Raw genomic sequence first — 22,439 nt, 5'->3', positions numbered from 1 at the left:
ACTCTATAAGACGAGTACACGCACAAGATGGTGTCCTCCAGCAGACGAAAACAAGATGGTGGCAATGACCTCTAGCAGGTGGTAGCTCCTGGTAGCATGTACTGAACGAGAAATGGCGGATCCATAATGGTCGTCAAGGTAAAATCATATTTCAAGGTCAAAGAAAATTTCACTGTTTTTTTTTTTTTGCTCTAATAGTTTCGACTCAAGGACAGGAATCGAACTAATTAATCAGTATTCTAATAAGTAAATTTTTTTTCTCATCTCTAGCATTAAAATTATGTATTTTCAAGATAGCGACCGTAATGAAAAGTGCAACGGTGTTTTTTAAGATTTTTATTATTTCATTTGATTGATTAATTTTTTAATGATTTTTAAATTTTTTCCCGATTTTCTAACAAAACAATTACGGATATTCAAGATTGTGACCGTAACGATAATTGTAACAGTTATGTCTTAATACATGATGGTGGTTCTGTCTCGAACAGGTGGTGCTATTATTACTTCAAATCAAAAAAATTACAAGTCCTAATATGCATGTTATTTTTATATATACCTTATTTTACTCTCAGTTTGGTAAATGTCTCGATGGCCGTGCGGTTAAAGGAGTATGTTTTCCAATCTAGAGATCAGAGCTGCGATGGTTCGAATCACAGCGCTTCCAATGTATTTTGTTAAAAAATTTAAATTTAATATGTCGATAAGGACCATAATAGCAATGGTAGGTAATGGAACATCGACCTTATGTGATGAATCAGAGCGACGCTGGCGCTCTCTATGAACAAACAGCAGAAATAAAGTCCTTGGTATCCAAGATGGTGACCTCCAGAAGAACAAAAAAAAAAATAAAGAGCTAGGCTGGCGCTCTCTAGGAACAAACAGCAGAAACTAAGTCAACGGTATCCAAGATGGCGGCCTCCAGAAGAACAAAAAAAAATCAAGAGCGTTGCTGGCACTATCTAGGAACAAAGAACAGAAACAAAGTCGACGGCATCCAAGATGGCGGCCTCCAGTGGAACAGAAAAATTCAATATGGTCGTCATGACGAAAATTTCATCATAATGAGTGGGGCGCTCCATTTAAATATGTCGGATCCAAGATGGCAAAAAAAAAAACAGATTTAGGTCGAAACCGTAGTCGTTTATTCCTAGATGTCTAAAAATTGTAACGATCGTAAACGCTGAATTTTTTTTTACATAGAATGTAAAGTATTTCCCCAGTATATAACATTATTTTTTCAAACGTTTTCTTTTACTGTAAGTTATCACATGCTCTGTGGTTTTTAAATAAAATAGTTTGACTCAAAGTTTTTTGTCCTAAAGTCATTTGTCCTAACTTGGTTTTTCATAATGTCGTTTGTCCTAAAATCATTTGTCCTAAAAGTCGTTTGTCCTAAAGTCGTTTGTCCTAAAGTCGTTTGTCCTAATGTCGTTTGTCCTAAAGTCGTTTGTCCTAATGTCGTTTGTCCTAAAGTCGTTTATCCTAATGTCGTTTGTCCTAAAGTCGTTTGTCCTAATGTCGTTTGTCCTAAAGTCGTTTGTCCTAAAACTCAGAGTAAGGATTTATCGATACTGGAAACGTCGTTTGTCCTAAAAGTCGTTTGTCCTAAAGTCGTTTGTCCTAAAGTCGTTTGTCCTAATGTCGTTTGTCCTAAAGTCGTTTGTCCTAAAACTCAGAGTAAAAATATTTTGAATCTGTTCCGTCGTTTGTCCTAAAATTCGTTTGTCCTAAAGTCGTTTGTCCTAAAGTCGTTTGTCCTAACGTCGTTTGTCCTAATTTTTAGGACAAACGAAATTAGGATAAACGCTTTAGGACAAACGATTTTAGGACAAACGCCGCACCCCCAATTCGCCGAGTGCTACAATTATATTGTTTACGTGTGTGCCTGCGAGTGCGACATTAAGTTGTTTCAGTATTTACCAATTATAGGTGTTAGGAAAATATACATTAATTTTATTTGTCCATTATAAGCTGGGTTACGTTTTTTTTATCAGTCTCTAAATTATGGACGGCAGAAAACGGCTGAGTGAAGCCGAGTACAGGAAAGCTGCCAAAGAGAAAAGGAAAAAAGAAAGCGATGTGCTGTCGGCGACACCGAAATTAGAATTGAACATTAACAATAAGTTTGGATTTTTAAGTGGTGTTCAAATTCATAAAATGGAAGTAGTAGATTTAAAAGTAAAAGCAGCAGAATTAGGAAACACTTGGAGTGCCGATATTAACAAAGAAGAATTCGTATTTGAAATTGAAAGTTTTAAACACCATGCATTAACAGTAGACTATGAATTAAAAGATGCTACAGCATCAACAATGTTGAGCCTTATCTACAAAAATAAACTGGAGGAGGCATATCCTAACATTACTACTGTTCTGAGAATGTTTCTCACCCTTCCAGTTACAATAACGTCAGGTGAAATAAGTTTTAGTAAACTTAAAATTATTAAAAGCTATTTGAGAAGCACGATGGGCCAGCAGAGATTAACAAATCTAAGTATTATATCTATTGAACACAAACGAGCTGCTTTGATCAATTTTGATGATATTAACACTTTTGCAGCTAATCATGCTCGAAAAATTAAATTTTGAATTGAATTTCTTTGTATGGTTATCAATACAATATTATACTTAATTCAGAATCACATGTTCCTTATGTAATTTTAGTACTTAATAAACTTATTGGTAGACATTAATTTTCACTGTTGTGCCAACAATAAACAATAGTTTGATAACAGTCTATTTCATTATAATAAAAAATGTAATTGTATTAGTTTTCCAATTAGTGTACTTGATAAATAAAAGTTCTCAGTTATGTATAAGTGAATAGTATCATTTCAACCACCGTTTCTTACGAAAAAAGGTATTTTATAATGTTGGTAAGGAGGGGGCGGCAAATTAAGGGTTGCCACCCCTAACAAATCTCCTAGTTCCGGCCCTGCAGCCCAAGACCAATTGTTCGGTAAATGTTTCAAAACAGCCAAGTAAACTTGACTCCACCATTCAACTATGAAGTGAAGTATGGTTATGGTGCTATATCAATGACAGCAAATTGCAATTTTGTGATCTTTGTGATTGCTTTGCTGTTATTTTATTTGGTCTAATATATACAGTATGTGAAATTTAGTTTTAAACCGCGGGTACACGGTAAAGTTATATATTGTGATAGTGGATAATAGTTCATTATATTTACATTTTACAATGTCAAAGACGTGTAATGGTGCAGAATACTGCAAACGAAGGAAAGAAAGTGCAGAACTAATTGAACTGAAAAAAATATCAAGAGAGTTTTTGTGTTATTTTTTGAAAACAAGTGAGGTGTTAAATAAACAACAGTTTTCTAGAGATAATGAAGAAGTAACACAGACTGAAACATTGACTATTTTACCCGTCCCCACTGTTCCCAGCACCAGCTCAGATTGCGAGTCTGTGGTTGTTCAAAACCCAGTGGCACAGTTGAGATTGCAAATGAAAAGGTAGTGTGTGAACAGATTGGTGAAAAACGGGATAGCAAAGAGATTATTTCATGTGATAGAGGAAACTTTGAAGAAACCCTCAGATATGAACAAAATAGGTTAATAATGAAGTCCATTCCCCAAAGACCAAGACGGTAGAAATAAAAATAGGGGGTTTAATGAGAAATGGTATTTTCAGAAAAATAAAGACAACTAATTAGAACTAAAATGTAGCTGGTCATGCTATTCAAAAGTCTTCAATGTTTGCTACTGACAACCTTTCTGGCTTTCTTATATGTCTTGTAGTGAAGTAGGGTTTGCCAAAGGTACGTCCGATTGGGCACATTTAAGACGAAACATAACAAAACATGAACAATCACAGTCACACGTGGCCGCCTCAAGCTTTTACGTAGAACGAAGGTGGTGAAAAAAACTCCTGAGAGTATAGAAATAAATTACCGACCGAGAGAGGCCCCGAGGATGAAAAATAAAACGATTTGGATGAGTTAAGTTAACAGAACTACTTATCGGTGAGACAATGGTGATGTCCTCGGGGTGTCTGCAGAGACATCCGCTGTAGGCCGGCTGTAGAAGGAAACTAGGGCGAGGCAAGGCTCGCGGCAGGGAACATGGCGCCCTTCGCGCCGAACACAATTACCGTTAACATCCTTGCGACTGCGTGCCCCGGGTTTTTACAGAGAATAACATGAATCTTTTATAAAATTAATCTACACATACCCATGACCAGACTGTCTGTAATAATTACTTGTTCATGAAATTTCCGCCGTCGCCCGCTAGGGAGCGTCATTGGCCGTGCTTGCACTAACTTTATTACAAAAATATTATATTAAGAAAACAAAAGACACTCACTTGACTGACCCGTCGTGACACTGTTTAGGGGTGAAAAGAAAAGGTTAACAATATTAATTTACATACGTCTAAGGGTGCGGCGCACTGCAGCTAAGCGCCCTTTTGCCGGGCGACCAACACACACACACACACACACGCACGCACTCGTTTGTGGGAGGTTTGAATAGAGGGTGGAGGTGTTTTGGCGGTGGCATATCGGACTCAAAAGGCATGATTATGAAACAAGTATTCCTGAGAAACATTTTCAACAATGTTCAAAATCTCTATCTATTTTACAAGGCCATATAAAGATGGACATTGGTGTGAAAATCAGAGATGTTAGAAAAAAATCTGAAAAAGGTGTGCTCAACTAGATGGTCTTCAAGAAATCGAGCCATTGACGCTCTTCGTAGTGGTTATTTTAATATTATGAAAATACTAACTCTATTTAGCTGGGATGGTAAAGACCAAAATGAGGTGGACCAGTAAAGTCACTTTTAAAATATTTTGAACAATTTCCTACAGTAATTTTGATTTTGATAGAAAGTGTTGTACTAGAATTAATTGGCATTATCTCCAAAAAGACTACAAAGTGTTGAAGAAGATATAATACTGTATTTTTAATTTTCAATGACACCAATTTTATATCATTCATCAACTTTTGTGTTTTAAATTCTCACAAAATGTAATATAAAACTCCTATTAAACATTGGAAACATAATGACACCAAATATTTTGTTTTAAATTGTGTAATGTACATCCAGCACAGGATCTATTGGCAGTCAATCATTAAGTTAAACAATCTCGAACTGCTGACAACCCATATGACTATAACTTATTGGCATGGAACTCATCCACATCTGGACCCTATGTATTTCCTTAAATCCGACTTTAACTAACATGGATGGCATCTCTGAAATATCACAAATAATTTCTGTACTTTGTTTTTCCATATTTCAATACCTACAATATTTTTGACACTTCACATTGTAAGCTCATTAGCTGTCATTAAGGGCCCCGCCTACCCGGGCACACATACAGTGTGCAGAGCTTCAGGAAAAACAACGTGATTTCAAAACTACTCAAGGTATCAGAAAGGGGTCTGCTTACGAAAAAGAATTTAAGAGTTCGCTGAGGGCCGAAAAGTACATTTGATTTTGGATGAAGTTTTTAAATTGTATTTTTAGAAGAGTTAAAATGGCTAAAACGCATGTTTTCAGAGTAATTTTTAGGCATAAAACAACCAGTACAGATTCTTGAAAGCAGGGACTTGCATTACACCTTTATCTTCATTTCTCCGCAAAATAATGTTACGGTCACCGCTCAAATTTCACTGTTTTCATGTGACGACGAGAATACTGCACGCCAGTTCAGAGCCTCGCGCTTAGAGGCTATACCGCGCTAGAAGCATCAGTAGAGCGTCGCGCTTATCATCACGCCTCACAAACACAGATACACCCCTGACGAGGCAGGCACCTTAAGACAAATCATGTGTGTGTCTTACGGTGGCCACATGACTGGTTGTCTAACAGTGTGCAGAGCTCCAGGTGTTCACAGGCCATTTACAAACAACTCCAGATTTGTTAAAAATGTCTGATTAAAAATAGCATACAGAGATTGCATGTTTCTATACTTGTTGGTTCCATGGTTTAGTCTATAACGTGTCTCTTTGGACAGTGAAAAAGGCTAAAACACTTGTTTTTACTGGCATTTTTAAGGTATGAAAAATTGAACTCACATTATTGTAACTGGTATAGGGATATGCAGGAAACAATCTTGAATATTCCACCATAAAATGATTAGTCAAGGCTACAAGTCTCACCAGCGTGAAGACTGCACACCAGCTCTGTGCCTGGCAGATAGAGGCTGTGAGGCGTGTGATGCACGAGCCAGTCTCGCCTTTAGCATCCCCGTGCTTTCAGTGTTCGTACGTCCGAGAAGGCAGAAGTTCTGTATATTTTTTAATAAAATACAATCATAGCAAGTTTCTTTTTCTCTCTTTATTAACTGTAAGTAAAAAACAAAAAACAAGTACGTAGTTCAAAATAAACCCAGAAAGAACATATAAATACATTTTTATATTTAGTTAATTATACTAATTAAGTAAACACACTTTTTTGTCTTGGTAACCAATATAGATTTAAGAGTATTTGTACCGATTTTTTCTAAAAAAATTGAAAATGGCCAAAACCAATTAAATGTAAGAATTAACTTAAGCATGTGAAGACATAGCGAAGAGGTCATTTAAAAAAGTTTATGCAGTAGTGCCAAATACTATCCCTTGCCTGGGGTAAGCAACCAAAGTGGATAAAGATATAGTTGTAAACAAATGGACATGATGCATAGGACTATTTGTATAGGCATGATTATACATAAATATGCATTCATATACATGCACAGAACTCTCATGTGTTGTATGTTCAAATAAATATTAAAATAATTTGTGTTTTAATGATTTAACTTTATAACAATTTACTGTCAACGTATTAATACACACATTTAGAATTTATCAACTGCTTGAACCTATGGTCACTTATTCCCATTTGTGAGCAAACCATATCTCCCCTGCACTTCCAGTGCCTCAACAAGCTGTATGCTGGCACAACGGAATCACTAGTTACACCGTCCCGACAAGCATATCCTCGTGAAGCCTCTGGTTCATACACAGTTCCACTGGAACACCGGGAACATGTGACCAACAAACAAGCAATCAATTCACACATTTAGGGACAAAGGAACCAAGCATTTCATGGGACAAAGTCGAGTGTGTTGTCTCGTCTCCGTCTCATCCCACAGATCAACTACTTTATACTATCTTACTGATAAAAAAAATTATACATGTAAGTGTGCATATGAAGTAGGTCAAGAGTTTCTTACAGTATTCTGTAATAATTAATCTTCTTGACCACTACAAACTAAAAAATAGTTTGACAACAGCTTCTTAACGAGCAAATGAGGCCCCCCCAACTCTTGGCCAGAACCGAGACCATTCAATTTTAAAAGGCTATGTTAAAAGATTACAACAAAATATACAATAAGTCATTAAACAAAGTAAATTTTACAAGTAACACAACATACATTCAGAAGTTATTTTATGTATCCTCCGACTTATGATTCTGTGGGCAAGAAAAATTTTTGGGAACTGTTACAAACATAATTCATTATTATCAAATGATTAGAGCTGTGCCAATATGAATCAGCAGAAGTCGAAAATATTCAGTTGAATCGGCATTTCTGCTGATTCACAATATGCTTGTTAATTTTTGGCCATTATTATTTAAAAATGAGTTGTCTGTCATAACCTAAGAATCCACCAGTACCCTTTAAACTTTTCGTACTATTACATACTTTGAACATCATTTTTTAACTGTGTACCAGCCATTCATTTCTAACTTAAACATCCTATGTTTTAATAACTTTCTTGAAACTATACATTATAAATAAATTTATCACCAGCACAGTAAAGATATGTAAGATACATTATATATATGATATATTATATATGATATATAATATATTATGTGATATATATAAATTTTATATATAATATATATAATAGGGTTAAGATATAAATTAGAATTTTAGTTGAAACTGATTTAAAACCTTTAATACCTTCTTCCCTCCTCTAACACACAAACTCCTAAGAATGTTGTTCCAAAATATTAATTACTAACAATAAACTGTAAATATTTTGGAAACGAGACGAAAGAAGATATGACAATTTTTTTTTAATTGATCTAAAATTGTTCACTATGCTAATTTAGTTAAATAATTCAATTTTGATAGCTGCATATGGTGTTATATTTGCCAGGAAGGTTCCCCACTCAACCTTTGATTTGTGGTGCCAAATGGGATGTATTTCTGTAAAACTAAAAACACATATCCTTGATGAGTTGGGACTGGCACTAATGGACCTATGCCTGATGCACGCATACAAATGAATCACCTGAAAATGACAAGTGTTTTAAGGTGGATGCCTAGTTTGACCCTCAAGTGATGATTAGTGCTTTAGCAAAAATAGGTATTATATAGGTACCTAATAAAAATATTAAATATTTCTAAGTATTGCCTGACTTCCAACAGTATCTCAGAACCCTTTTAATTATGGCTTCTACACAAGTAACATTTCTATTTTTATATTTTAATTTTAATTAGAACATGGAAAACTGATAAATTAGTGTTTTCAGAAACACTATATTAAACAAGCTGTTAAAGAGTTGCTCTACTTAATTAAAATGTATTATTCTGCTATAAATAAAAGGTTAGCACACAGACATTGCCCTTAAAACCTCAACAATTGTGTGTGACAGAGAATGATCAATCTGAAATGTACGATTCAGTGTTCAAATACCAGTCCAGTCCCCTTATTTTGGTTTTCCATCATTTTATTAAATCGCTCCAGGCAAATGCTGGAATGGTTTTGACGACAGTCGTCGTGCCCTCCTAGACGTAGAGGCCGTACCTGTCCACCGTGTGCCTAAGGGAAACACCTTCCCCACTGGTGTAGTCTAGTGCAGTGATAGTGTCCTACGATCAGGGACTCACCCACGTGCGCCCTGGACTGTCCACGAACGACCACGTATTTTGTATAATAATTTGTATTGTTTTTATAATTCTTTAGTAATTTGTGTTTATATATTTATGTGTATAATTTCGATTGCAGTGCTTGTGTAACGTGTAGAACCGCAACCTGCCCCGCCACGAGCTCGCGTCTCTCCCACGCTGGCCTGTTTCCCCTTCCCCGTCTCCGTGGCCCGCGCGTAGCGACACACGGGCGGGCGGGGAGGCAGTCGCACTAGTCACAGTCGCACAGTCCTAGTTGCCGAACAGAGCAGACGTGCTCTCGCTCACTCCACTCGAGGTACGTGCTAAGTACGGCCGAGTTCTTACGACTAGCAAATTTCGTCACGGGACTGCCTCCGCAGTCATACCAGGTCGCATGCTAATTATTTTATGAGTATATTCGGAAGTCCGGGTCGCGGCGAGGGAGAACGTTCGTCCTGCAACGTGTCGGCCAGGCTGCGATAGGGCTTTAGCAGAATGAACCCGCTCGTGGAAACGGACAACAAATACTTTTTCATACTACCTCCGCCAGAACCTCCAACCTCTACAAGAACCCCTCCCGGTCCTACGCATTCCGGTCCCGGCCACGTTGGCCTGAACTCCACTCTCTCTCCGACTGGAGCTACGCGGGCAATTGGGGCGAGTTCACAGGGCATTCTTCGACAGGGACCAAGGGACTCAGGGCCAGGGGACGTCAGTTTTCTACACGAGGCCACAAGCTATGCCCTATCTTCTTGCGTATCTTTGTTGCATATGTCAGCCACCGATGACGTTAACAGATTCTCTACCGAAAGCACTGAAAAATAAAAACTTATACCATTCATCTTATTCCTTTATATTATTGATAAACATCTCATTTGTGACCATTAAAAAAATTTTTTTGAAGGAAAAAATATATACTTATTTTTTTTATTTTAATGCATGATCACCAGTCAAAGTCACAGTTAGTTATTGTGACATCTAACACTAAAGTGCCTGCTAAACTAAACATTGACTGAAAGTAATTATTGTGATTTATGTAAAGATCTTACAGACAGGACTGTTACATGACACGACCGAGCTTCGCCCCGGCGGTCCACAGGCAGAACACACTCGCACTGCTCACTACACACGACCCTCCTCGGGGGCATGCCACTGTACTGCCTCAAACAAACATAAAAATAATTGCATTTCAAAAGTCAAAACATGAAACAAACAAAATTGCCAAAGTTCTCATTTATTCAACTAACAATACCTAGTACCTACCTGCAATACCCAGCATTTCCCACGCAAGAATATATTGTTATAATAGATTTATAGTGGATGGTAGATAGTGTGTTGATAACTAAAACTAATAGACCACTTTAATGGAAACTGCAATCATTTAAAAATTAAGGGCATTTAGGTTGAAATACCGTTTTCCTTTTTTTGATGTTATTCTGTAGACAGAGTCTTGTGCCAATACATTCGGTGAATTCAAATTTTGCAGCGAAATGATCAGCAAACCTAACTGCACTTTCAGACGGTGCAAGGCATCAACACTGCAATAGCCATTGCTAGGAGCAAAGAATGCATTAACAATGTAAAAATCCATTACCATAAAGACAAAGGAAGCATTAACAATGCCAAGGAGGATTATCAGGAAAATATGGTCAAAAATTAAATTTAAAAAAAATTAAAACAAAAATGCACAGCGACTTCTACCAAACCCTCTATGAATCAATGATAAACTAAGAGCTATCTACCATCACAACCGCAAGTGTAAGGTGGTGAGTGGTTGTGGAAAAAACTGAGAATTTAAAAAATAAACCTTTATTTATGAAAAAATTGAGAATATGATTTATCTAGGTTATAACATGTGTAAATAAAACAATATCAGCTACTTCTAGTTTCTATCAGATTACATAAACACACACAATTAAAAAACTGTATTAAACTCCTTAAAGTTATTTTAGGATAACGGTCACTTATAAAAGCTGACACCTCCTGTATCACTGGGTTGCAATAGCCCACACATGGTAAATGCACTAAACATTTTATAACTGCATACACAGAATCAGACAGATATGCAAGAGGAGTTTGGCTGCCGCCACTATTTTTAGTTTGAAGTTATTTTGGTATAAAACTGTAAATTCACATGTTAGTCTTCCTTTGTATACTGTTATTTTAAATCAAGTTGGTTTTATCTGACACACAGTTCATTTTAACAACAGCCTTTTCTGCTGTAGTTATACACAATAAATAAATCTTTACATATTTTCAATATAATTAAAGATAAGTCTTTTTAATTAAACCTAAGGACAACATGATGTACAAAACTACTGTATAGATAACATTCCAACAAAAAAAAACTGTATGTTGGAGATACATTAGGGCTAAACTAACAATAATTCTTAATTATCAAGAAGAGCTACTCTCTAGACTGTTCAGTACAGTTGGCTTCAAATCTGTGTTTCTGATTCAACCTCTAGCGACTGTAGGACTTCTCTGCTCCCGACATGCTGTCAGGCATCACATGTCATTGGAGTTTGCATTTCCAAAAACCTATGGTTGAACAAGGCATCAAAAGTAATTATCTAGGAATCAGCACAGTACTATCATAAATTTTTATAAATTGAATTTCTTAATGAAACATATTTCACAGTCAAGAAACACGAGCAATGAAATTAAAATAAGGAACATACATGTGTCAGGTGTATCATTAAAAACACTATTGAAAATTTAGAATAAGTGTTGATTGAAAAATGCATTTGCCATACAGATCTAAAACACTGCCTTTACATGAAGAAAAGTCTTTTTAAAAATTCATAAATGGAGTGTTTCCAAACAGGCCAAGAACATTTAGTGAATACCAAAGAGGCACAACTCACTTGGCAGCATGAGTTTTGCCTACCGTGTCAAGGACGTACATGAAGAATTGTTAACTGAGATTGGTTTTCTGGTGAAATAGATGGAACTATCTGCAAAGATTTGTCTCTTTAAATGTTAATGTTAAATGATATCCATCATGCATGCATTTTCATCATGGTTAGAACTATTCAACACACACAACCTTACTGTGCAGAAAGCTTTTCATGGATGAAAATACTTTTTTATCAACAGTTCTTTAAAATTTAGGCTTATAAATGTTTCGTGAATGGTTATTTCAAAAATTTGTACATTTAGTTTATATGATTATGGAATTCACAAATATCTTTTAGTTATTCACTAGAGAATGCATCACAATATCTTGAAGTACACATAAAGGTTGATTACTTAAATATTATGGTTGATTAGTTAACTGCTACAGTTAGTGAACATATCAATTACTAAATCCCAGTGAAAGAGGCATAGGTAATCATTAATTTCGCAGGAATAAAAACATTGGCATCAAAAAATAAACAATGACAATAAACATAAAGCAATCTAACTAATCACAAACCTAAAAATATCTGGCGATGCATGAAAATTTTGAGATGGTAATGTATCAAGGTTAATGATAATGTTACTAATGACCCATTAGTCTGACACTGTCTGGGATTAGCCCCCCCAGAGCCTGATATGGAATTCCCCTCCCCTCCCCTCCCCCCCCCCCCCCCCCCCCCAGCGATGCGCGCGTGACTTGTTTGAATAGCACGCCACAAATACCACAAACTACTAGTCAGAGCCTTGTTCCCTTGATAAATAACAAATCATATTGTAAACCTTCTCTCTTTTATCCCCAAGTGCACTGTTATTTCAGGATCCTGCAAACATTCTACTTAATATATTACGTTATAACTCTAGCACGGATCCAAACTTGCCAAAGGCCATCTCAGTACCTATTTAATTATTTTCATCTGTAATCTTAATATGTAAATTTACTGTATGTTTTTGAGGCTATATGTTTTATATATTTTACTCATGTAATTCTGTTTTTATATCAAATGGCAGCGATCTGAATGACCTAACGGTCTTTTCAACTTGGCATCAGACGCACTGTCACCTGCCCCAGTCACTTCACGTGGCCACCCGACGTAAGACACTTCCAGCACTCCGAGGACTTCAACTTTGTACTTTAACTAATCTTCGTAATTCTGACTCCTTAAGTACGTAATTCGAATAGTTTTTTTATCCTAGGACTTGACTGAGGCTTGACTGTTTAATCAAATATATAGTAGTCTGCTAGCTGCATTTCGGTCACCAAAGTGAATCTAATAGCCAACCACCAGGTGGCTTTGGACATGACCTAAACCAGTCTCGCTGTCAGGCATCTTACAGCTACCAGTATACCTTTTTATTGTAATTAATTGTACGAGAGGTGTGTGGCACAGTGACGCATATTAAAGCTCTGCATTTGCCCATGTGTGCGTGTGTTATCATCGACCGGCATGTGGGATGCCAATAAGAGCCCACTTCACTAACATCTATAGCTTTCTTTCACCGTGAGCGGGCCAGGTGCGGGTGTTATTGGTGATTCCGCTAAGGCAGGCTCCGACGCGGGCGACGTCTCTGCCAGGTACGTGCCCCTTAAACATGGTGACACCCATTAATTTCATGACAACCGAATACCCCGACCACATCAAATTATTGCTAACAAATTTGCAGAATATTTCTCTAGTGTTTCTGTATTTCCGACCAACAACCATAATTCCTCTACATATGAAACAACCAATTACTTCATTCCTATGTCTGACTCTGAGAGCCTTGTTCTTTAGGGTATAAAATCCTTGAAATCACCAATGTCAACTGGTCCAGATGGGACTCCTAAATTTGAGATAAAATTTGTTGCTTCTTGTTCCACTTCTATGGTGTATTTTTAATCGCAGTTTTAATAGAGGTGTATACCATGATAAATGGAAAATAGCCAAAGTTACTTCAAAAGAAAGGCAGCAAAATAAATGTTATGAATACCTCTATGGTATTTAACAAAATAATACTTTTTAAGAAATTGATTTCAAATTGAAAATACACTTTCTGGCAGTCAACATGGTTGCAGAATTGGGTTAGGAAAGTTAGTAAATTTGTTGTGCAGCAACCCAGTTTATTTCTTTGTTCGTAAAATGTGTGATAATGTAATTTACCATTGTCATTTTTATAGCATGGCCAGTTCTTTGCGTGAGGGCACGCTGTTCGCTGATGTAATAGTTTCATAAGTTACATAATCATTGGAGAGACAGACATGTATAGGTTGTGTGGGAATATCTGGCGGGAATCCCCGAAAACGGTGTGAAATTAAAAAGAGAAGGAAGGTGTGGGAGAAGGACAGAGACATGCGACTCAGCGAGGGGAAGTCCACAAAGAGGAGAGGTGCTAAATAGTTGTTGTAAGAACAAAGGTTGTAGCCAATGGTACAGCAGTTTTACGGGGAAGTCCCCATTAGTAGATTTCTGTGTGAGCTTGGTGATGTGCTGCGTTTCGTCAGTCATTGTCTGGACGAGGAACCAACAGGCCGTGTGTTGGGCAGCGGCTCACCAAGTATAAAGTTATGTTAGTTGAAGAGAGCATTTCGCTGCTGTGGTCCGGGTGCCACCGTGTAAGATCAACATGTTTTTATCATTTGGACTTTGCAATTAGAACTTTTGAACACAGTCATCGGTAATCACCCAAAAATAAGGCTTTGTTCAGAACACGTAATCCTGTGGCTTCATACCATGAGTATGTGTGTAACCTGGGGACATTAGTGAAAAACTGTCTTGTAAAGAAATAATTATCCTTCAGTACCTGCGAACAGTCAAATTATGTGTTGTTGTGGAGTCTGGATAGAGGTTAAGTGCAAAAGTTTTACACCTCAAATGTACTGCTTTGTGTGGTCACAAGACTGAGGACAAAATGACTGAATTTTCTTCAAGTAGCATTAAAAATAAGTTAAAATCAGTTTGGTGTCTAAGAGACATTATTCCAATACACGAATCAACGATAGTAACAATTCTCGAGAACTTATATCATTTTCAGCGCCCAAATAATAATAATTTTAATTGCACATGTTATTATCCAACACAGGATTAAGTGACAAATACTTTCTTGGTTTACAAGTTATCTAAAAGATGAACAACTATAAGTACAACTTACATGTAGCATACTATGGTCTCCCAAGGTTGTTCTTTTGCCTCTTCTATTCAATATTTTTATAAATCATACAACTAATGTGCCAAATAATTTCTATACATGACTGTAATTTGCTTCAGAGTCATTTTTTTCTATTTCTGAAATTTGTAATGCTAACTTGGTTGATCTAAAGTATTAAAAATAACCACTACCATAACCTTCTATAGGAAATACTATCCAATTGATTTTTATTATAAGCATTTAAATAAAATCAGTAAGAAACTGTGTTGAGTTAAAGATTTAGGTATCTCTCTTGATTATTAATTGTACTTTCATAATCATATAGAATCCCTAATATCAAATGCTAATAAAACACTTGGTCTCATTAAATATATTACATATACCTCATGCATCTCATTTAGATTCCACTCCATATATAGTTAGGTCTAAACTAGGATATGGCTCTGTAATTTGGAACAGTATTTGCAAAATAAATGGTGATAAACTGGATAAAGTACAAAATAAATTCATAAAAATGGTAAACCAAAATAAAAATTTCAATAATGATGTTAATCTGTACGCTTTTCTTGGTTCATTGACAACCAGAAGATAAATATTATACGCATTATTTCTGTGTAATTGCTATAATAATTTGAACTGTATTTATCTTATTCAAACCACTAGCAATAATTTTAATGTCCCTCCCTACCTTCAATAGTGTTATGTACTGTCAGCTCGGTTGGTAAGGCTGAGAGTGTTGTGTTGTCTATGGTTCGTTAGTCAGCAGCTGGCATCATGGCTGAAAGCTCGTCAGATAACCTGTGAAACCAATGTATCGCGTAATGCAGACACAGTGCGTGTAACGGGTACATAAAAGTGGCGACGAGGAATTCCGGATCGGTTCGTGTGCGTGGAGTGGTGTGCGGGCGATGATGGCGGCGATTGGGGTTATGGGAGAGTTTGTGCCGGGTCGGGACACGTGGAAGAGTTACCGCGAAAGGGTGCAGTTTTATTTTATAGCTAATAAAATTGAAAACGACGAAGCAAAACGCGCTGTATTTTTCACTGTCTGCGGGGCGGAACTCTACAACTTAAGTTTCATCGTTGTTAGCTCCACAGGCTACCGATGAGATACCCATCGCCGAGGTATCCAGCAAGCTTTCCGCACATTTCGAACCGAAACCCAGCGAGATTGTGGAGACATACAAATATTTGAAACGTGACCAGCTAGCGGGTGAAACGATAGCAGTCTATCTGGCGGAACTCCGGCGATTGAGCACGCATTGTAACTTCCCCAATTTGGAGCGGATGTTGAGAGACAGACTGGTGTGTGGTGTGCAGGATAGATCGGTTCAGCACGCGTTGCTGTCTAAGGATCCACTGAGCTTCAAAGATGCAGTGGATATTGCTATGGCGGCTGAGGCAACAGGGAAGAACATATTGGACTTACGTGGAAAAGGCGACGAGATAAGTCCAACGCGTGTTGACGAACATCCGGTGCATGCGGTGGCGGGCAGAAGCCATACCGGCAGACGTCCGGATGGTATTCAGGCAAACTTTGACATGGGAATACGTAAACAAATGATGGGCCCCCAGGAGAACAAACGGAAACAACAGTGTTGGCGATGTACAGGAAATCATGTTGCGGAAGAGTGTCGGCATGTGACAACTGTGTGCCGGTTTTGTTCCAAATGGGGCCACATAGAGAAAGCCTGTATTACGAAACAAAAACAAGGTAGGCCTATTGGTGGGGCTCTACAGGGAAATGTGGGGAATAAGTCTAACTCTGGACTTACTCACATGTTGTCATTTACAGTAAGGGGGCAAGAGGGAGAACAGAATGAAGCAATGTACAGTTTGAATAACCTGCGAGCGTTGAAAAGTAAAGCACCCTTTGTCATGGACGTTTGGTTGGATGGGAACAAACACTGCATGGAAATAGATACAGGCGCAAGCTTTTCTGTTATTAGTGGGGAAACATACAAGGCCCTGTGGCCCGAACAGCCACCATTGGACATGTGTAACATCGCATTGCGTACGTGGTCCCAGGAACAGTTACGGGTTAAGGGAGTTAAAACAGTCTTGGTAAAAACAAGGGGAATTGAGGCAGTACCGCTTTCGGTGTTAGTGGCGGCTGGGAAAGGGCCGAGTTTGATGGGGAGGAACTGGTTGGAGCCCCTTGGGATTTCTGTGGAGGGCGTTTTCATGGTAGAGAGTTGCAAGGAACCGAGTGTTGTGCAGAAGAGCCAATGGGTGGAGGAACTGGTAGCCAAGTATCCAAAGGTATTTGACAGCAGTTGTTTAGGACAGTATAAGGGTCCACCGGTATCCCTCGCGCTTAAAGAGGGAGCCACACCAGTATTTGGGAAATGCAGACCAGTGCCGTTTGCAATAAGGGACAAGGTAGGTGATGCAATCGACAAGCTGGTGATGCGAGGAGCTTATGAGACAGTGCCGTATTCATCGTGGGTGACACCTGTCGTGCCTATTATGAAATTGGATGGGTCCATTCACATATGTGCTGACTACAAGGGCACAATCAATCCAGCATGTAAGACAGAGTGTTATCCGTTGCCGACCATCAACGAAGCTCTGGCATCACTGGCAGGGGGGAAATATTTCACGAAGCTGGACTTGGAGGATGCCTACATGCAGGTTGGAGTCGACGAGGGAACGGCAGATTTGTTGACTGTCAACACCATCAAGGGACTTTTTAAGGTCCACCGATTACAGTTTGGAGTGAGCAGTGGCCCTGCAATGTTCCAGAGGCTAATGGAAACACTCTTAGCAGGAGTAGAAGGGGTGGTAGTGCTACTGGACGATGTGTTAATAGCGGGCCCAAATGAAGAAGAGCACTGGACACGTGTAGCGGAGGTAGTGGCAAGGATAGACAAGGCTGGGTTACGGTTGAAGAAGTCCAAGTGTGTTTTTGCATCCGCAGTGGTGAATGTTCTAGGTTATAGGATAGATGCGGAAGGGATACATCCCACACACGACAAAGTGGAAGCAATCCGTAGGGTACCAGTGCCCCAAAACAAGAAGGACCTGCAGTCTTTTTTGGGCTTGCTCAATTTCTATGAGCGGTTCTTGAGAGATAAAGCTAGTGTGTTGGAGCCACTACACCGACTGCTTGATGAAAACGCTGCCTGGAAATGGGAGAGACAGCATGCAGCTGCATTTACCAAGGCCAAGGAATTGCTACAAACAGACTGTGTGCTGGTCCATTATGACACCACAAGACCTCTGGTGCTAACATGCGACGTCTCAGAGTATGGCGTGGGTGCAGTGTTGGCACACGTCATGGATGATGGTGAGGAGAGACCGGTGGCGTTTGGGTCGCGGACACTGCAAAAATGTGAGCGGAACTATGCGCAGATCGACAAGGAAGCCCTCGCGGTGATATTTGGGGTGACTAAATTTCATCAATATTTGGCAGGCAGATCATTTACAGTGGTGACGGACCACAAGCCATTATTACGACTTTTGGATCCCAAGCGCCCAACCCCGGACATACTGTCACCTCGCATGTTACGGTGGAGTCTGTTGCTGGGCATGTATGACTACACCATCATGTATAAGCCAGGGGTTCGGATTGGACATGCAGACTCCTTGAGCAGGTTGCCACAGCCGACATCACCAAGGGAAATCCCGGCAGTGGCAGATATCCTGATGTTTGAAGCAATGCCAGACGACCCCTTGGACGCCCAGGCCATGGCATGATGCGTGAGCGAGGATCCAGTGTTGAAGAGGGTGAAGCAGTTTGTGTTGCGTGGATGGCCACAAGAACTACCAAGTGAGGAGATTCGACCCTACTGGAACCGCCGGTTAGAACTGTCAGTCTACCATGATTGTGTGCTGTGGGGAACTTGGGTGGTAGTTCCGCAGCAACTGCGAAGTGGCCTACTAAAAATGTTACATGCATCACATGATGGAATGGTGCGCTCAAAGGCCATAGCTCGAAGCTACATCTGGTGGCCAAAACTGGACGAATACATTGAGGAGATTGTAAGCCATTGCCAGATATGCCAGGCCGAACGCAGGGCACCAGCAAAGACCCAGGTGCCATGGAGCACGCCCCAGAGACCATGGTCCCGTCTGCATGTTGATTTTGCGGGGCCCTTTCAAGGGAAAGCATTTATGGTTGTCATCGATGCCTTTACAAAATGGCCAGAGGTACGGTTGGTGCCGTCAATGTCATCGGCTGTAGTGGTGCAGGAGCTGAGGAGTATGTTTAGTAACCATGGTATTTCAGATCTTGTGGTGTCTGATAATGGGACTGCCTTTGATTCAAGTGAAATGAAGACCTTTCTAGAGAAGACTGGAGTCATCTACAAGTATACGCCCCCATACCATCCAGCCAGTAATGGGCATGCCGAGCGAACGGTGCAAACTGTCAAGGACAAGTTGAAGAAGTTGAAAGCAGGTGACTGGAATACGAGATTGCACAGACTGCTCTTTTCGTTGCGCACAACTCCCAGTACGGTCACGCAGAAGAAGCCTGCCGAACTCTTGATGGGTCGGAAGCTGCAGACGGTTTTCGACAAGCTGCACCCGCAGTCGCTGTCGGGTGCGGGAAAAGGGTTAGTGGAGGACAGGTGTGATGGTAAAATGAGACAGTTTAGTGAAAAGGACCCAGTGTTAATACGCAACTATGGAGCTGGACCCAAGTGGGTCCCTGGAGTGGTGGCACGTAAGGAGGGTCCAGTTACATACCAAGTTCAGGCTGGAGGTCACATGGCACGGAGACATGTTGATCAGATGGTGCGACGCAATATCGCTACACGACTCCAGGGGAGCTCGAGGTTACCGGTGGGAGGAGCATCTGGGACGCGGCCCCGAGAGCAGGAAGAATCGCTCCAGCAAGCTGTCCATCGGGGGAGATCAGAGCTTCAGCAGCAACCACAGAGGCCTCCAAGCAGTACAGCGACACAACCAGGATCATCTGGTACGAGGATGAGTGGCAGCGAGATGCCCCTCCAGCGAGCGGCTGGTTCCCTAGTGTTGGGGGACTCCGAGCTACCATTTTTGGGGTTTCCTAGTGACTGCAGTCGATCATGTTTGTCCAGAGCATCAAACATCTGAGGAGCTTGCTGAAACCTTGGAGTTCTCACTGCAGGAGACCCAGGGACAGCCCCAGTAGCTGAGTAACTGGCCAACGAGGGTGAGGGAGCGATCCACACGAGTCAAGAAAACACCAATAAACTTGAGTGACTACGTTCTCCATTATGTATAACAATATGTACAAGTGCTTAGGGTAAAAAATCACTTGGGGGGAAGGACTGTTATGTACTGTCAGCTCGGTTGGTAAGGCTGAGAGTGTTGTGTTGTCCATGGTTCGTTAGTCAGCAGCTGGCATCATGGCTGACAGCTCGTCAGATAACCTGTGTAACCAATGTATCACGTAATGCAGACACAGTGCGTGTAATGGGTACATAAAAAATAGTCTTCAAAAAATTTTACTATGTGCTTTAAGCTATACTAACGATCTTGTATACAAAATCATCTGTAAATTTAATAAGTAGGACTGTCTTACTCTTTATTAGATGATTAACAATAACTGCAAGAAAAACATTACTCCTCAACTCATTACAAATATAAGTATGGTTTTTTGTCACTCACGGTTATTTAATAACTTATTATGGAAAACATGGTGTATATAGTTTGTCTGTTCATCAAGTGTCTTATATCATTGTTTATGTATTTGTATCTCGATCATGTCCATGTAAACCCTGCATCACATATATTTATTCTTATTGTATCTTGTCCTCCAGTGAATGTCTTGTGTGTTGTAGTCCCTGCAAGTGCTTGCAAGTGGTGCCTACCTGCACGCGGAGCCTGCCTGCTTGCAGTGGCTTTGTCATTTGTATGTACTGTAGTTCTCTGTCGTGCTACCTCAAGAGTTTCCCAACTATGTATTGGTGGGCATGTTACAAAGATAAGTAAATAGATATTTACTACATGGATTTCAACATTGTTTGTCAACATGCATACATATCCTTAAAAGGAGCAAGTTAAAAAGACCCATTACTCTGAAACAGCACGCGACCTGCGTGACTCTCTGCTGGAGGCTGGGAGACTGTGGTTCAGCATGCAGCCCACAGCTGGGTGCATGGCCGCCATGCACGTTACAAGTGAAACTTCACACTTCCATAACCCATCTCAACCATCAAAATAATTTTCCAATAATTCACTTAAATTATAAAACCAAACAATTTAGTGCACAATAAATTTTAATTTATGGCACAAAATGATGTTATTTTTTTACTAGTTATTTTGCACATTTTGCCAATGCCAATGTGATTTGGTAATTTACAGAGCACAGCAACTTTTATCGCCAGCAATATAAATCAATGCATCACTCAGCAAAATTACATCTGCATGTACTATAATGCAATAAAAATGGTATACCTGTATATTATAGTAAAGAATGCAAAATGGTAATCTTTTCGAGACTCTGACATCGTCCAGGGCTGCGCCCACAGGAGCCTGATGTGCCGCCTCCTCCCTGCTTACCCATTCCCTCAATATCTCCATCCCTCTATCTCTGTGTATGTACACATATGTGCGTGGGTGCAACGTGATATGTTCCAGCGTTTAAATAGCCCGCCACTAACCGGAAGAGGGTATGGGTGATTATCGCTAGAAGCAGTGCAACATTCAAATAAATACATTAAAATATAACATTGTAATTTGTTTCCTTTTATTCCCCAATGGCTGGGTTTCTTTTCAGTTCCAATGAACTACCTTTTGTTAAATAACCTTATTAATTCTATTGTGTCCTGGCAGACCGTCATTCTGGAACGCATCCCTGAGCAGCAATATTATTTAAAAACTTATGTCTTCAAATACAGAAGTTATCGTAAATTTTTTTAAGGAACTTAACTTTATTTCATAAAGTGAAGTGATTTTAAGAATAAGTTTTGTAACAGAAGCAGCACAGATCTAGTATCTCATAACGGTCATCCGAGAGGTGGGAGAGTCCTGGTTACGTCAACCATCACCGCCCGAGGTAGGAAGTGTCTGGGCCCAGGGACTTCATCACTCGCCAACTAACCACTTACTTCTGTTGTTTCACTTTAATGTTCTAAATTGTTTTATTACTATCCTTGGGGCCTGCCTTGGGATGCAGACTGTTTAAACAATCATATTTTACCCTTTTTTAAGGACTTTAAAATTACTACTGGAGTAACTTGTCAGTCATTAGGGTGACCGGCTACAACTATACCAATCCGTGCCACGAGGTTTTTTTTTTTACAGTATTATGTGTAATTTGCTTGCAAGTAACCATGCCACTAAAGTTAACCGTGGGATGTGTTCAACTTCTGGTATCAGGCATGTTTGACGCCTCTAAGAGCCCACTCTTAGTGCAAGTGTCCGACGCTCAGAGCGGACCAGGTCTGGGATTGAGGAGCCACAGAGCCTCTGCGGGGTCCGGGAGCCCAACAAACAACGGGTGGCACCCTGGCACACACTACCGACATGCAGTTGAGGACGTGCAAGGCCCTACGACATCAACCTTGTTTGGTAACTGTGTGAGAAGGAGCCAAAATCTAAAACTAATTTTTTGAAAGCTTGTAGAATGTTATTCCGATA

The 22,439-nt window shown here is 39.6% G+C and overlaps 1 protein-coding gene across 4 annotated transcripts in view; it reads right to left on the bottom strand.

Moving 5' to 3' along the window:
* Nucleotides 1-10,636: 10,636 nt before the first annotated feature.
* Nucleotides 10,637-22,439, bottom strand: part of LOC134535779 (myosin-2 heavy chain, non muscle-like) — a 43,286-nt gene continuing 31,483 nt past the window's right edge. For all 4 annotated transcript variants that reach the window (XM_063375039.1, XM_063375035.1, XM_063375036.1 and 1 more), the window contains one exon: nucleotides 10,637-11,384. In XM_063375039.1, the coding sequence (XP_063231109.1) occupies nucleotides 11,352-11,384 (33 nt within the window). In that variant the 3' untranslated portion in view covers nucleotides 10,637-11,351. The remainder of the gene's footprint in view (nucleotides 11,385-22,439) is intronic.

The sequence above is a fragment of the Bacillus rossius genome, chromosome 10 (genome assembly GCF_032445375.1).
Source record: "Bacillus rossius redtenbacheri isolate Brsri chromosome 10, Brsri_v3, whole genome shotgun sequence".
Lineage (NCBI taxonomy): Eukaryota > Metazoa > Arthropoda > Insecta > Phasmatodea > Bacillidae > Bacillus > Bacillus rossius.
The sequence above is the reverse complement of the archived record's forward strand: the minus strand, read 5'-3'. Positions and strand labels throughout refer to the sequence as shown.